The 14321-nt window shown below is 40.9% G+C and overlaps 1 protein-coding gene across 2 annotated transcripts in view; it reads right to left on the bottom strand.

Moving 5' to 3' along the window:
- LOC126469957 (laminin subunit beta-1) overlaps positions 1–14321 on the bottom strand; it is a 358919-nt gene that overhangs the window by 38463 nt on the left and 306135 nt on the right. For both annotated transcript variants that reach the window (XM_050097369.1, XM_050097370.1), the window contains 3 exons: positions 13943–14126; positions 13705–13848; positions 3371–3602 (listed from right to left, as the gene is read on the bottom strand). In XM_050097369.1, coding sequence (XP_049953326.1) covers positions 3371–3602; positions 13705–13848; positions 13943–14126 — 560 coding nt within the window. The remainder of the gene's footprint in view (positions 1–3370; positions 3603–13704; positions 13849–13942; positions 14127–14321) is intronic.

Below are 14321 nucleotides of genomic sequence, written 5' to 3'. Positions count from 1 at the left end.
CAGTATAGAAGAATGCCATTTGGTTTGAAAAATGCACCAGCAACATTTCAGCATTTGTTAGAAAGACTGTCGAAGGGATTAGAGCCTCATCAATGTTTAGTGTACTTGGATGACACAGTTTTTTTTCAGGAGATATTCAAGAGCATAAGCAGTGACTGAGAGAAGTATTCTGGAGATTACAGGCAGCACATTTAACAGTACTGAGAAGTGTCATTTTGCACTAGAGGAAGTGAATTACTTGGGATATGTAATTGGCACGGATTGTGTGAGGACTGATCTGAGATTGGTACAGGCTGTGTGAGATTTTCCAGCAGCAGGGATGAGCTAAGAATTACAGTCTTTCCTGGGCCTCACAAATTATTATAGAAAATATGTGAGAGCGATCGTGGATATAGCAAGGCCACTTATGCACTTGCTGAGAAAGGGTATCAAATTTGTGTGGTCTGAGGAGTGTCAAAGCATTTTAAAAGCTAAAGGAGGTGTTGATGTTGAGTCCAGTATTAGCAGAAGTTACATGTAGCATATGGGTGACTGAGTGAACAACTGTCAGAAGCAGTAGAGGTGGTGCGATGATAATATTGGAGGGAAAGGAGAGACTGGATAGATGCTGTAGAAAGGATACTCAAGACAATATTTGGGACAGTGGATGTAGATAACATGAGTGAGCTAAACGGGACAGTAGAAACCACAAGAGAGTTGTTTGATGGAAATACAATGGTTGCAGAATGGCGTTCCATACATGTTGGGAGTTTGGAGAATGGTATGCTGAACAACACACACACACACACACACACACACACACACACACACACACACACACACACACACACACACACACACATGCTTTAACAGTGCTCACTGGAGAAATAATTCATTATGTCAGAGCATCAGCTAGCACTCTAAACCAAATTTAAAGGCAGGTAAAGCATGAATTAAAGTGTTGGTTGCAAGAATAACACTAACAAGACTTCTGCTATCATTATGGGATATCATCTGGGACACTTGCAAGGAGCCATTCATCAGGCACTGCCTTTGCAGTTGAAGTCCTGTCCTATTGTCACTTGAGTAATATCTAAAGTGATTAAGAAATGTGCAGAAAGAGCTACAAGCAAAACTAAAGTTGATAGCACAGCCTAACAATCAAAACCTACCTTTCTACTATCATTGCACAACTGTAGAGGTGAGAATGGATACTGCACAGTTGTAAATATCAGTTAAACTACCAGCAGCACACAGACCCACACTGTTTAGGTGTTACACAGTACACATATCCAGTAAGGTCAAAAACAGAGGGGAAGTTCATGCAGATTGAAGAGAGAGGTGTTTTACTAATAGCAGAAGAGAGACCTGTTTTAATGACTGCAGAAGAACTACAACAACGTCAAAGTGGGGTGGGGGCAATATGTCCTACTTGCATGATACAGAGGGGAGGAAAAACATGTTCCATATAATTGTTCAGGGGCAAGGCAGGGACAGCCATGCTGAAAGGAGGTGATGGAACTGAAGCCACACTTTCAGTGAGCAGATCTACATTGTGTATTCTTGATGTATGTTGATGTAATAGTAGTGGTGAGTTGTCATGAACAAGGGAAGCTTATGGGAGCAAGAAACATGGATCTAAGAGACAGTAGGGTGTTCGTTAATGGAATCATGTTTGATATTACAGGACCAACATTTAATTTACCAGCTCCAATGATGGGCATTACTCACTTGAACATGACACAACTGTGGCTTTATTGACTGGATGAACCCTTGGCGATGTTTCCTAAATGAAACTTTACCTTCTTAAATGACACCTGGGAAACAAGTCTCATTCATTCTCTGAATCAGACGATAGCTGCACAGGAGGGGCAGATCACTGCAGTATTGGGATGGTAGATGATGGATAACCACGACCTCGAGTATCACAATTCCTAGTGCCATAGTGACTGTAATTTTGTTCTGGACAGCTTTTACTTACTTGATACAGAAAGCCATTCAGCAACCCGATCCATGGATATTTTTTTGAAACCCAACAGTGTGGCCATGACACCAGAGCTACCCTAGACAATGAGACAACAGGGCACCACCAGTTGCAGCCATGGATTCAAGACCAGGATTGAACAGCAGCCTATCACACTATGGCCTACTGATGGGCTGCTGGATTGCCTCCCAGGTCTGACATTAGCATTGCAAGGCAGTGACGCAAGTACCATTCATCTGTGGCAGGGATCAGCTGCCTGCTGACAGCTGCCGGCCTGCTGTGCTGGAGTGGTGCATTGCTGTCTCTCATTGACAACAAATAAATTTTGCAATTAAAATGTTTCTTTTCAATCACCAATCTGTCACTGAACCCAACTGGTCCACCACTCAGCTCCACCCTTGGCCAGCTGGGCCCTACAAAGGGAATGAAGGTATGTACGATGTCTTAGGTGAGTATTACTTTGAAGGCAACCACCACTAACTGAACATGTTTAGTAAGTACACAAATTTGCAGCTTCAGTGTTGTTCCTTTTGTGTTTGACCTTGTGCAGAACATTTCCAGAGTGAGCACATGGACATATCTATGGTAAGCTGCTCATCAATTGCCAATTAGTAGATTGATATTTATGAAAACTGTCACAGCATAGGGCAGAGTTTAAGGCTGAAAAACAGCTGTCCACTAATACATCACAATCTATAGTCACTTCGTAACACTGTATGTCCCATTCCATTCTGTCTCATCTTTTAGGTCACAAAAATTATGCACAAAAAGACGGGCATTTTTTTTTTTTAAAGATAGCCAACATAACTCAGTATATTTAAATAACATCCAATAGGGCAACTGCACAAAAACAAGTTTGGAACCTCTAGCTTTCTACATATGGGGCACTTACCCACAAAGCTGAAGAGGAAAAAATAAAATGGGAAAGGCAGAAAATTACAACTGTCATACATTAATATGAAACAGTAAAGGATTACTATCAATTTAAAAACTAATTAAATAAATCTGTCAAATCTTACAACATTTACAAATATAAAACTATAACTCAATGCAGTTAAAGATTAACATCCTGTAATGATGGATAAAGTGATAACGGAATGTCCTGGATGAAATAGAAACAATGATGTGAAAAAATAACAATCATCATACAAGGTGAGTGTTGCAAACTAAAAGGTAATATGTGGCTCTCCTTTGCTCTATGCTCCCATATGGTGAGAAATTGATGATAATGATCACAAAAAACTGTAAGACAAGTTAAACAAAGTTATCACTGCAATAAAACAATATGCAAGCAATAGTGTCCCCCCCCCCCCTTTTTTTTGACTGAGTACCAAATGCTGTTTGAAAAAGGGTACCTGGAAATCATACATAATACATCTCATGAAAACAAAGTATTACTGTTCATACCTGTCACAGTTATGGCCCAATGTAAAGTCACGACATTCTGTACATGCTCCTGTTTGAGGGTCGCAAACATCAGCATGCCCATTACATGTACACTGCTGACAGTTGGGGAAATTCCAGAAACCTGGCTGACACTGATCACATTCTCGGCCGTACGTATTGGCTCTGCACTTGCACTGGCCAGTCTGAACATCACAGAAGTTGTCAAGTGCACCAATAGAATTGCAGTCACATGCTGAAAAAATTGTGACCTCAGAGTTCTCTAATACACATAATTCAGTAAAAGTTTTTCTTTCACATACTGTGGTGTGTAAGAAAGGCAATAGCTCAAAAGAAAAAAAAATACTTACAATTTGAAATAACAGTATATAGTTTCTATTTGGAAAATGTTTCTTCTGCTGTATGTTTCATGTGAGAATCTGCCACAAATTATTCTTCAAAACTAGTTATGAGAGAGGAAATGTGACATCACTCTATTGCATAAACATGACATACTGTTGTATCTACTTCTGTTACTTTTCTGATTATAAAAGTGTTAATTAAGAACAGCAACATATTTTCACGATACCAAAGTTGTATAGCGTACCATTTTCAGTCATTAAGCTTTTCGCCAAATCTTCTGACAGTACAGGTACTTATTTTGAATTGTAGTGGCGGTTTCTAAAGTCATTTTTGAGCAAGCATCACTTTTTCCCACAATTATTACATCTGAACTTCATATTGATATAATTAAATTTGTTCTTTATAGTGCTAGTACAATGGAGAACATGTGCATCAACCAAGTGATAATGCATTCTATTTTTGTACACACAAGGATAGTATTACTACAGCAAAATAACCCAATTGGTAGAATATTTCCTTCAGGCCAACAACTTGCACACAGTTATGATTGTATTTCTGATTATGTGAAAGTAGAGGTGTGTCGTGAAATTCTTTCATATTCAAGAAGAGGAAGCCATTAGTGACGCAAATGATCAAAAGAATACATTACAGGAAAAGGTTTATCACAGTTGAAAAATAATTACATCCAGGAATTGCTATGATGAGGAACAAAAGATTTTGGAAGTTATTCACTGCACTTTATAATGTATAAGAAAAATTTTAAAATTTTGTATTAGAAACTAAAAAAGGAATCAGTGAGAAAATAGACTGGATTTTTGAATTCTTTGTGACTATCAAGGAACTGTAACAAAGACTTAGGAGAAACAACTCATAAAGAGTACTTTAATGTGTAGTTCGCAACCAATATTCTTGCATCTCATGGGACATCAACTTTGAACACTGATATTGCTGCACCTTCTGACATGCATGACCTGGCAAGTTCATCCTCAAATGGTGAACAGAAATACATTCATGAAGCTATGAGCGGAAGGCAAATGTGGATACTGGTCACAAGATTGTCTCCTTACACTTTAGCAATATAAATGAGGTGGTTCTCATGACTGAGAATATAACTGAGCCAGAATAGGACACCTAATTGGTGGAACTGTGGTTGATCTCCCTGTAAGCTCTTGACAAGAACAGAGGGTGGATACTAGTGCATCTTCTTCTTTGATCAATAGTTCTACCTATATGATGCTGAGCTTTCCTCTGCTGTACCTATTTCAGATGGAGGTCATGGCCTATGATGGTCATGAAATCCCAGTGCAGGGAGTGTTTTTGACAGAGGTCTCATATAAAACTATGTTACACTTGCTTTCATTTTTGGGAGTTTCTTAAGGCACAGCAGAAAACATTTTTGGATTTGATGCCTTGAAGCACTTTGGATTTTCCATTCTTGTGAACATGAATTTGTAATCCTTGGACATTCCATTTCAAGGAATTGAAGCGTTTATGACCTCCTTTTTGCAGTTGTTCACTTCAGGTCTGGGTCAAGTGGCATTTGTCAAGGCACGTCTGCACTTGAAGCCAGGTTCTGGCCACCTTTGTGTGGGTATGCTCAATTCCTCATGTCCTCTAGGATGCAATCAAGGCACAACTGGACAGGTTGCTCACCTTCAATGTGGTCACCCCAGTTTCTTCGAGTCAGTGGGCTTTTCATTTGTCATTGTCAAAAAACTGGATGGTCTCTCAGGCTGTGTGGCTATTTTAAGGCTGTGAATGACCAGTTGATCATAGATTCTTTCCGAGTTCCACAACCAGAGGACATGATCTCCAGGCTGCAGAACAGAGACTGTTACATGAAGACTGATCTGTTAGATTCATATTTAAAGCTGCTGTCACATTCAGATTCCTGTGAATTGCTAGTGTTTAGCACATCCTTTGGCTTGTACTGGTGTACCCAGCTTTTATTTGGAATCACTAGTGCTCCAGCTTTTCTTTTTTTTTGTGCTTCTTAGAATAACTGAGTCAGGGTGTTCTCTAGTGTGGCAGTTATTTAGATGACATCATGATGGGGGCATCTACAGATGAGCACCCCCAAACTTTGTTTTCTTGCTTATCACCTGAGAGCCTGAAATGTAACTTCAGTAAGTGTAAGTTTTTCCAGTCTTGGTGGAGTACCTTGGTTTCCTCCTCTGCAAAAAGGCATCCATTCAACCAGAGAACATATGTAGGTCATCGACAATATGCCCTGCCCCCAAACTCTGTAAGAATTAAAGTCCTTTCTGGGAAAGATTAGCTATTACTACTTGCAGACAAAGAAAGAAGCATTAGCTATAGGCTGCACAGTGAAGAAGTTCCATATCTATCTGGACGGTGTGAAGTTTCAGTTGATCACAGACCACAAGCCAATTATGCACAGTGTTTCGTCATTGGTCTGGACTTCCAGACGAAATGGCACAAAGACTTCAGTGTTGGGCATTGTTTCTGTCCACATATATGCATGACATCAACTAAAAACCTTCTGGTCTCCAAACAAATGCCAACGCTCTATCTTGTCTGCCAGCTGGCCCAGATCATGAGTTTGACACTCAGGAAGTCATAATTTTTCAATTAGACTCTGATTTGCCATTGGCCCTTCAGGAGTTCCCCCTCGATGCATGACAGCAGTTGCGACTCAGAAATGGGCAGACCCCATATTCTGTTCTGTTGTTCAGTGGATTCGAAATGGTTGGCCTCAGAGACTGCCCATGGGCAACCACAGTCACTTGAAAACATACGTCACCATCTGGACTAGACTGATCCTCCATGATGTGGGTACTCATCCATCAGGGGCAACACAACAGGCCTCGAGTCATTATTCCCCCAGCTCTGTGCCCCAAGGTCTTTGATCTCCTACATGCCAGTCACTGGAGTATTTTACGTTTGAAGCAGCTGGCCCATCAGCATGCCTCTTGGTTGGCCATCGATAGGGATATCAAGCTATGATTCAGTCCTATACCCTGTGCGCCTGCCAACAGCCAACTCTCCTCAATGTTTTTTCTCCTTGGCCCCAGGCAGGCACATGGGAGTATCTTCACACTGACTTTGCCAGCCCTTTTTTGCAGTGGATGTGGCTCATTGTGGTCAACTCATTCTCCTGGAGTTCCCTTATGTCCACCCACCCTCTCTACGACATCAGCAAATGTCATTCGGGCCTTGACGCTCATCTTTGCTAAAATGGGTCTTCCATTGGCCATCATATTAGAAAACTGCCCCCAGTTTACCTACACACAGTTCCCAAATTTTTGTGACCTTCAAGAGATCACACAGCTGCTCACCACCCCATTCCATCTGCAATCCATAGGGGAGGCAGAATGAATGGTGCAAACTTACAAGGAGAAGATTTCGGTCATGGTGCACTCTGCTTCCACGGACAAGGCTCTCATGTTGTTTTTGGCTGCCTATCATTGCTCGGAAGAGCCCAGCTGAATTACTACATGGGTGGCCACCACAGGCTCTCCTTACACTGCTGTTTCCACCAGGACATGCCCCTCCTCCTCAGTCCCCCCCCCCCCTCCTGCCTGCCACAGGCCTGTTGCTGGTCCAGCTCGGCAACCCCTGTTGTGGGTGCCAATGTGCAGACACTGTCTGTCTTGAGTTCCTCCTACAGTCCATGGCTCTCACGGTCAGTGGATGTATGAGGCTGTGCTGCAGGCCATCTTTGGTGGTGTCATAAGAATCAGCTATGACCCAGATTGCCAAAGTCAGCATTCCAACAAGCCCTGGATTACTTGCTGCCTCACCCCGTCTGGCCTCCCCAGCAACCAGCTCCACTTCACACTGGCTGGACCCTTGGTGCTGTGGGGTTCATGGAGTGGACCCTTGCACCTCCGTCTGTCTTTAATCCAGTTCCAGCAAAGGTAGTCCCATCTCCAGAGGATGCTCCGTGCATGGCCATGCATGCACATGACAGTCCTGGAATTGTCAACAGAGAGTTGTATCCTGTCCTGGACTCAGCCACGCCGGGGTCCTCCTGGCTCCCATTCTGACCACTACCCCACTCCCCCCCTCATTGCAGTCAGCACCATAGGGGGCTGCTTACACACCTATCTATCATCTCCTGGGTGGAGGGTTGATATGACCAATTTGGACAGTGAGATGGAGTTATCTCAACTGTCCACAACTGATCCATACTTGGTGCTCCAAGCTGCAAGTGACCAGCAGAAGACAAAAGCTGAAAAGAAGCTATACCCTCGAGGCCATCGCCATGCCATTTTGTGGAATCCCATGGTCAACTTGCCTGATGTAAGCAGGCACTACACCAGGAATGGCAGTTCTTGTTGATGCACCTTATGAGCCACATATTACACTGGCCACCTTGTGATGACATTTATTATCTCAAACCCAGAATACTCTTAAACTATGTGATTCTGTATGTCTTGTTGAATGTTTGTCTATTCAGTGAATACAGAATAAAGAGTGTTAGTAAGTGCAAACCTCAACAGTTTTTCTTACTGATCTGCATTAAATTACATTTTTCTACATTTAGAGTAAGCTACCACTCTTCACACCAACTATAAATTCCGTCTAAGCCATCTTTTATCCTCGTAGTCACTCAATGATAACATCTCCCTATACACCACAGCATCATCAGCCAACAGCCACAGATCGCTGCTCACACTTTCAGACCATCTATGAATATACAGGGTGTTTCTGCATGCGCATGCAAAAATGTAACAGGACATTGAGAATGCTCCACTGGGCAATCTGAAGTAGGGAACCTGGGATCGGAGAACTCAGCTTAAGTAGATATGAAAGTAAACCATCTACTGCTTTGTCTAGCATTACTGTTTTCCAGCTTATTTATAACTAACATGCGTACAAGTTTACATGTACTATGCTGTTTACTCACACGTACAGTCTTTATTTCCTGCAAGGAAACAAGAACGGGCCTGATTATTAGGAAGGCATGATGTAGGTTTTGTTTACTTTATGTGTCCATAAGGTGACTCTGTTGTATCGTATTCACATTGTCCAATGCCATGACTGAATGGCATATCCATTCATTAATAAGTGCTATTCAGAGATGTACAGTACAATATGATGGAGTACCACTGGTACAGTATTTCCTGATCTCTGTATTGTCAGGGGAGGTCCTATTCCATGGCCTGTGAGGTCACCTGAGCCAAATCCCCTTGATTATTTCCTATTTAGAGATCTAAACTCACTTGCATATGATACCCCAGTGGATACAGAGATGGAATTAGTTGTCAGAATTGTAGCTGCCTGTGATGTGATTTGGAACACACCAGGGATATTTGTCATGGTGTATTAGAATCTTGTTCGCCAATGTCATACTTGCATTGATGTTGATGGCCATCAGTTTCAGCATATTTTGTAAGATATGGTACAAATGGTACATCCATTGTGTCAGTGATGGTATTCACAGTTAACTAATGTACATAAAAAGTACACAGCAATTTGATTTTATTCCTATTATCTCCTTAAGATGACTTCTCCAACACTAGGTTCCCTAACTCAAATTACCCAATGGAGCTTCCTCTATGTTCTGTTAAATTTTTGCATGTTCTTACGGAAACACCCTATAGATGATAAGAGCGCTCCTATCACATTTCCCTGGGAAATCCATGATGGTACCCTTGTTTCTGATGATCACTCGCTATAGATAACAACATACTGGATTCTATTACATAAGAAGTTTTCAACTACTCACATAGTTGGGAACCTAATATGTATGCTCAGACCTTCATTGACAGTCTGCAGTGGGACACCGAATTTGCCTGTTATGCTTCAGGATATGATTCAAGAAATGGGCAAGCTGAGTTTCATGTGAGTGATACTTTCTAAATCCATGTTGATTTATGGACAGAAGCTTTTCCTTCTGGAGGAAATTTATTTATTTACTTATTTTGAACTTAGAATATGTTCAAGAGTTCTGCAGCAAACTGTTGTTAAGGATATTGGTCTGTAATTTTGTGGGTCCATTATTTAACCTTTATTATATACAGGAGACACCTGTGCTTCTTTCCAGGCATTTGGGATTTTGTACTGAGCAAGAGATTTGCAATACGTACAAGCTAAATAAGGGGCCAGTGCTATAGAGTAGTCTCTCTAAAACTGAGTTGTGGTACCATCTGGATCAGGTGACTTATTTATTTTCAACTCTTTCAGTTGCTTCTCTATACCAGGGGTACCTTCTGCTATGTTCTCCATAGGGGAGTCTGTGCAATGGTCAAATGATGGTATGTTTCTACAGTCCTCCTGTGTGAATGATTTCTTATATGCAAAATCAAAACTTTCGCTTTCCTGTTGCAGTGTTCTCTTGACACACCAGATTGATCAGTGAGTGACTGGATAGGAGGTTTTGACCCACTTAAAGATTTTATGTAAGACCAGAATTTTCTTGAGTTGTTGGCAATATCTTTTTCTAAGGTATGACAGTGGAAGTAGTTGTATGCTTCACACATCAAAATTTTTACAGATGCATGAATTTCTACTAACTCTTACCTGTTGTGATTTCTGCATTCTTTTTTGAACTGAGTATGCAACAGTCTCTGCTTCCTCAGCATTTTCTGGATTTTGTTATCAAACCACAGTGGCTCTTTTTTCACCCCTAATCCACTTTCTCAGCACATACTTCTCCCGAGCATAATTTCCAGACAGTTTAAACTCTGCCCATAATTCCATTATGTCTGTTGTATTGGAACTAATTTATGTCCATGCATTGTCTAAACAGAATGCTAACAACTGCTTATTTGCTGTTTGTAGCAAAAATACTCTCCTAGCCTTCTGGATGGATTTATTAACTTTAGTAACCATTGCCTCTAAGGTGACATCATGATCACTAATCTCTGTCTCTACACTGACACTCTAGTTAAGGCCAGGTCTGTTTGTAGCTATATAGTCTAAAATATTTCCATTGCATGAGGACTATTGAACTAGTTTCTCAAGAGTTTTCAGAAAAGTGTTCAAAACTACTTCATAAAGTTGTCTGTCTGTAATTCAGACTGCAATGAATCCATAGACGTCCCAGTCTATATTCAACAGGTTAAAAATCGACTCCAAAACTAATAACGCATGATCAGGGTATTCCTGCACCACTGAGGATAGACTTTATTTGAATGATTCTAAAACTGTCATGATGGAATTGGGTGGCCAATAAAAACATCTGATAATTAACCTGAGTTCACCTACATTTTCTACTTGCATCCAGATAATATCACAGTTAGATTCCATTTTGACCTCGATAGACAAAGTATTTTTGTTGACTGCAATGAACACTGCCCCTCCTATGGCATCTAATCTGACTTTTTGTTAAACATTTCATGCCTCATTAAATATTTTGAAGCACTTTACTACAGGCTTCAGCCAGCTCTTGGTTATGAGAATAATTAGAGGGCACAACTTTCCTGGAGGTCAGGAAATTCACGACCTTTGTTACAAATACTTTGACAATGTATTGTTAAAATTTTCACAGCTGGCACGTCTTTACTTTATACATGGTCAGATTTCACACTCTGTGTATTGGCTGATAGTGTTCATCAGAGGAGCTCAAACTCTCAATTGGTCTGCTACCCAACTAGCTGCTTCCTTGGTATAGTCCACCCCTGATCTATTAAGGGGAGTCCTATAGGTCTCTACTCCATAACGTATGTCCATAAATCTGCAGCTAAGACTGTCACAGAACAGACAGAGCCTCCAGTTGACAACCTCCACTTGGCTCAAAACCAAAGAACACCAACCAATCGTTGGAAAGATGCTGCAAACTGTGAGCTCTGCTTGCACCCATTGAGCCAAGTCAGCAGTCTTCACTACTTCCACCAGCTGCCTGTATGAACTGAGGAGAGTCTCAGAACCCAGCAACAGACATCGTTGGTGCTGATTCGAGCCACAACTTTAAGACCACTGCACCCTGCACCCTCAATAGCCACAGACAGGCCTCACCCACATCTCAGATGAGGCCCCCTGCCATACATACCAAGTGCACATTGGATTTCTTTCCCAGCCTTGAATGCTATTTCGCTAAGGTGCTCCATGACACGCCAAACATTGGATCTCCTGATACTAGCAAACCCCCCCCTCCCCCGCCCCTCCCCTGTGCCTGCTTGCACCCAGCTGAGCAAGCAGCCACCCATGGTGAGGGCAGATGCCTGCATCGGGTACACGTGGGTGAAGCAAGCAACATCTGAGGTGTCCCATGCAATGTGCCACATTTTCCAGCAATGCTACATCCTGAGGCAGCAGTCTGAAGACAGCTGACCAAAGCTAAAAGCGTTTTCAGCTATTTGGGAACTGCTGCTAGCTTCTCCTGCCTTTGCACACAGCACACACACATTCTACCCATCTTAGTAATACTAACTTAAGAATTAACAATAAAAGCACAGCGAGAAAGCTAAATATGTAACTTGCTACACTCCCGGTGTGTCAACAATGGAAGCTGACACCTTACTGAGCTGTGTAGCTGGCCATTAAAAAGAAATTATGACTGTGTTACAGATGGTGTGAATCTATAATTCACAGTTACTAAAATGTGAGACTACACCTCTTAAATACAAACACACACAATGAATTGAAGAACTAAACTATGAAAACACACATAAAAGCTAAATAAGTTGCTCGCTACTCTCCTGGTGTGTCACAGGCAGAAGGTGGAGCCTGACTGAACTGTAACCAATAGACTGCTGGATGTTCAAAACAAACAAATGACAACTGCACTACAGCCTGCACAAAACCACACTTTACAACTGCTAAAATGTGAAACAGCATTCCAGACATTCTGCATTTTTCTGATTTGTTCTTGGTGGTATTTTAATCCAGATCATAAAATTTACTGTAAGTTGAGGCTGGCTGGGTGGCAAGAGTTAAGTATATGTTGCAAAGAATGTTCCTATCAGAAAAGTTTCAAGGACTGATATTAAAAGATAGAATACAGAAGATACATGGTGTAGAATAACAAGGTCAATATTATTACACTGCAGAGCACGCTATGCATCCAGATTGTGTGTGCTGTCAACGCATTCTGAAAATGTAGTCTTGAACTTGGTGCCTGGTTCATCACATACATCATCTAGATTCTCAAACAATATCACTTCCTCAGAACTTCTCAGATGTAAAATTGATCTACAACATGCTAATAGAGGATGAGATGCACAGTAATAAGAATACTTTAAATGCCTGTCTTAACCTTCGAGCAGGTACACCTGTGTATAAAGTGTGCCAACCACAAATAAAATGGTTTTGCACAGTTCTACAAAATACAAAGTGAGCTAGAAGAGAAAAAATTTACAATTTGTGCAAGAAAATGACCCAGAATATGAGCTAGCAGCACAATCCCACAATGAGACAGTTGTCTATGAGGTAATTAGTAATGAATAAGCGTTTGGCTGAGATCTGATGCAACTGCACTGTTAATGCTTTGAGTGGGTCATTACTGTCTCCATAACACCTGTCTGTGGCAACAGAGTGATACAATGAAAGTTTATTCCATCACTGCTTCATAAAACAGTGCTTTACCTCATATCATTGCATACTGTATCATTGCTTAATTAAATTAAGATTAAGTTGTGATTTTCCTCATTCTTGTTTACCTTGGTAACATAAAGCCAGCTATTCTTTACATCTGTACAAAGTGCATCACGTGACAACTCGTGTTATTAAAAACGGCACACCTGCTCAAGAGTTAAAAAATAAGATATTGGGGTTTATGTAACTTTTCTTGGAGACCATCAAATTTACCAATGTGAATACAATATTTAACAATTTGTGATATGGATGTATACTACAAACAAACTATTTTAATCTGTTGTAAATTAATGGTTTTTCACTACAAAAATCTAGATTACATTTTATTAAAATGTGGCAGGTATTCCAGACTACAGCTACCATTCTTTTTCCAATGTAGGAATGGATGATTGATTCATAATATTCTGTTTTTATGATTATACTTTCATTTTTAAATTTAAAAATTTCAGCTCATATCAAAGAGAAAATAAAATAGACAAAAATGTACATACCACGACAACCTTCGGGACCAAAACCGTATGTTCCTGGAGCACATCTGTCACAGCGCCTGCCAACCACATTAGGTTTGCAGGTGCAAGCACCACCCAGTTCTGAACATATAGCACTCACTGATCCAGTAGGGTCACATTGGCAGGCTGTAAAATTGAATGTAGTGGTTAATATTCTCAACAATAAATGGTCACTGGAGTGGAGGGGGATAGATAAAATCATAACGGAAGTACAACTTACGGAATGCACCACCATGAACGTAGAAACCTATGCTGTGATGGTACTTTTGACAGACATCAGGAATGCTGCCCTTAAGTACAGAGTAGAATGCCTGACCACACTGATATCGCTCAAATTCCTGCCTATGGAGATTGTTTGCTCCTTGGAAAAATGGGATGCTTTCTGGTCTTGGAATCAGTGCAATCTGCAAATAAAAAAACAAGAAGCAACACATTAAAACAACAGTTACTAAACCTAATACCAAAGCAGTAAGGGCCATTCATAAATAATCATCTCCACATAATGATGCCAAGGCACTGAGAGGAGCTCTCCTTCTGAAAAACTATCCAACTATTTTCGTTTCCACACAGTGAAACGTATATCAGTCAAAAACAATTTT

The sequence above is a fragment of the Schistocerca serialis genome, chromosome 3 (assembly GCF_023864345.2).
Source record: "Schistocerca serialis cubense isolate TAMUIC-IGC-003099 chromosome 3, iqSchSeri2.2, whole genome shotgun sequence".
Taxonomy (NCBI): Eukaryota; Metazoa; Arthropoda; class Insecta; order Orthoptera; family Acrididae; genus Schistocerca; species Schistocerca serialis.
The sequence above is the reverse complement of the archived record's forward strand: the minus strand, read 5'-3'. Positions and strand labels throughout refer to the sequence as shown.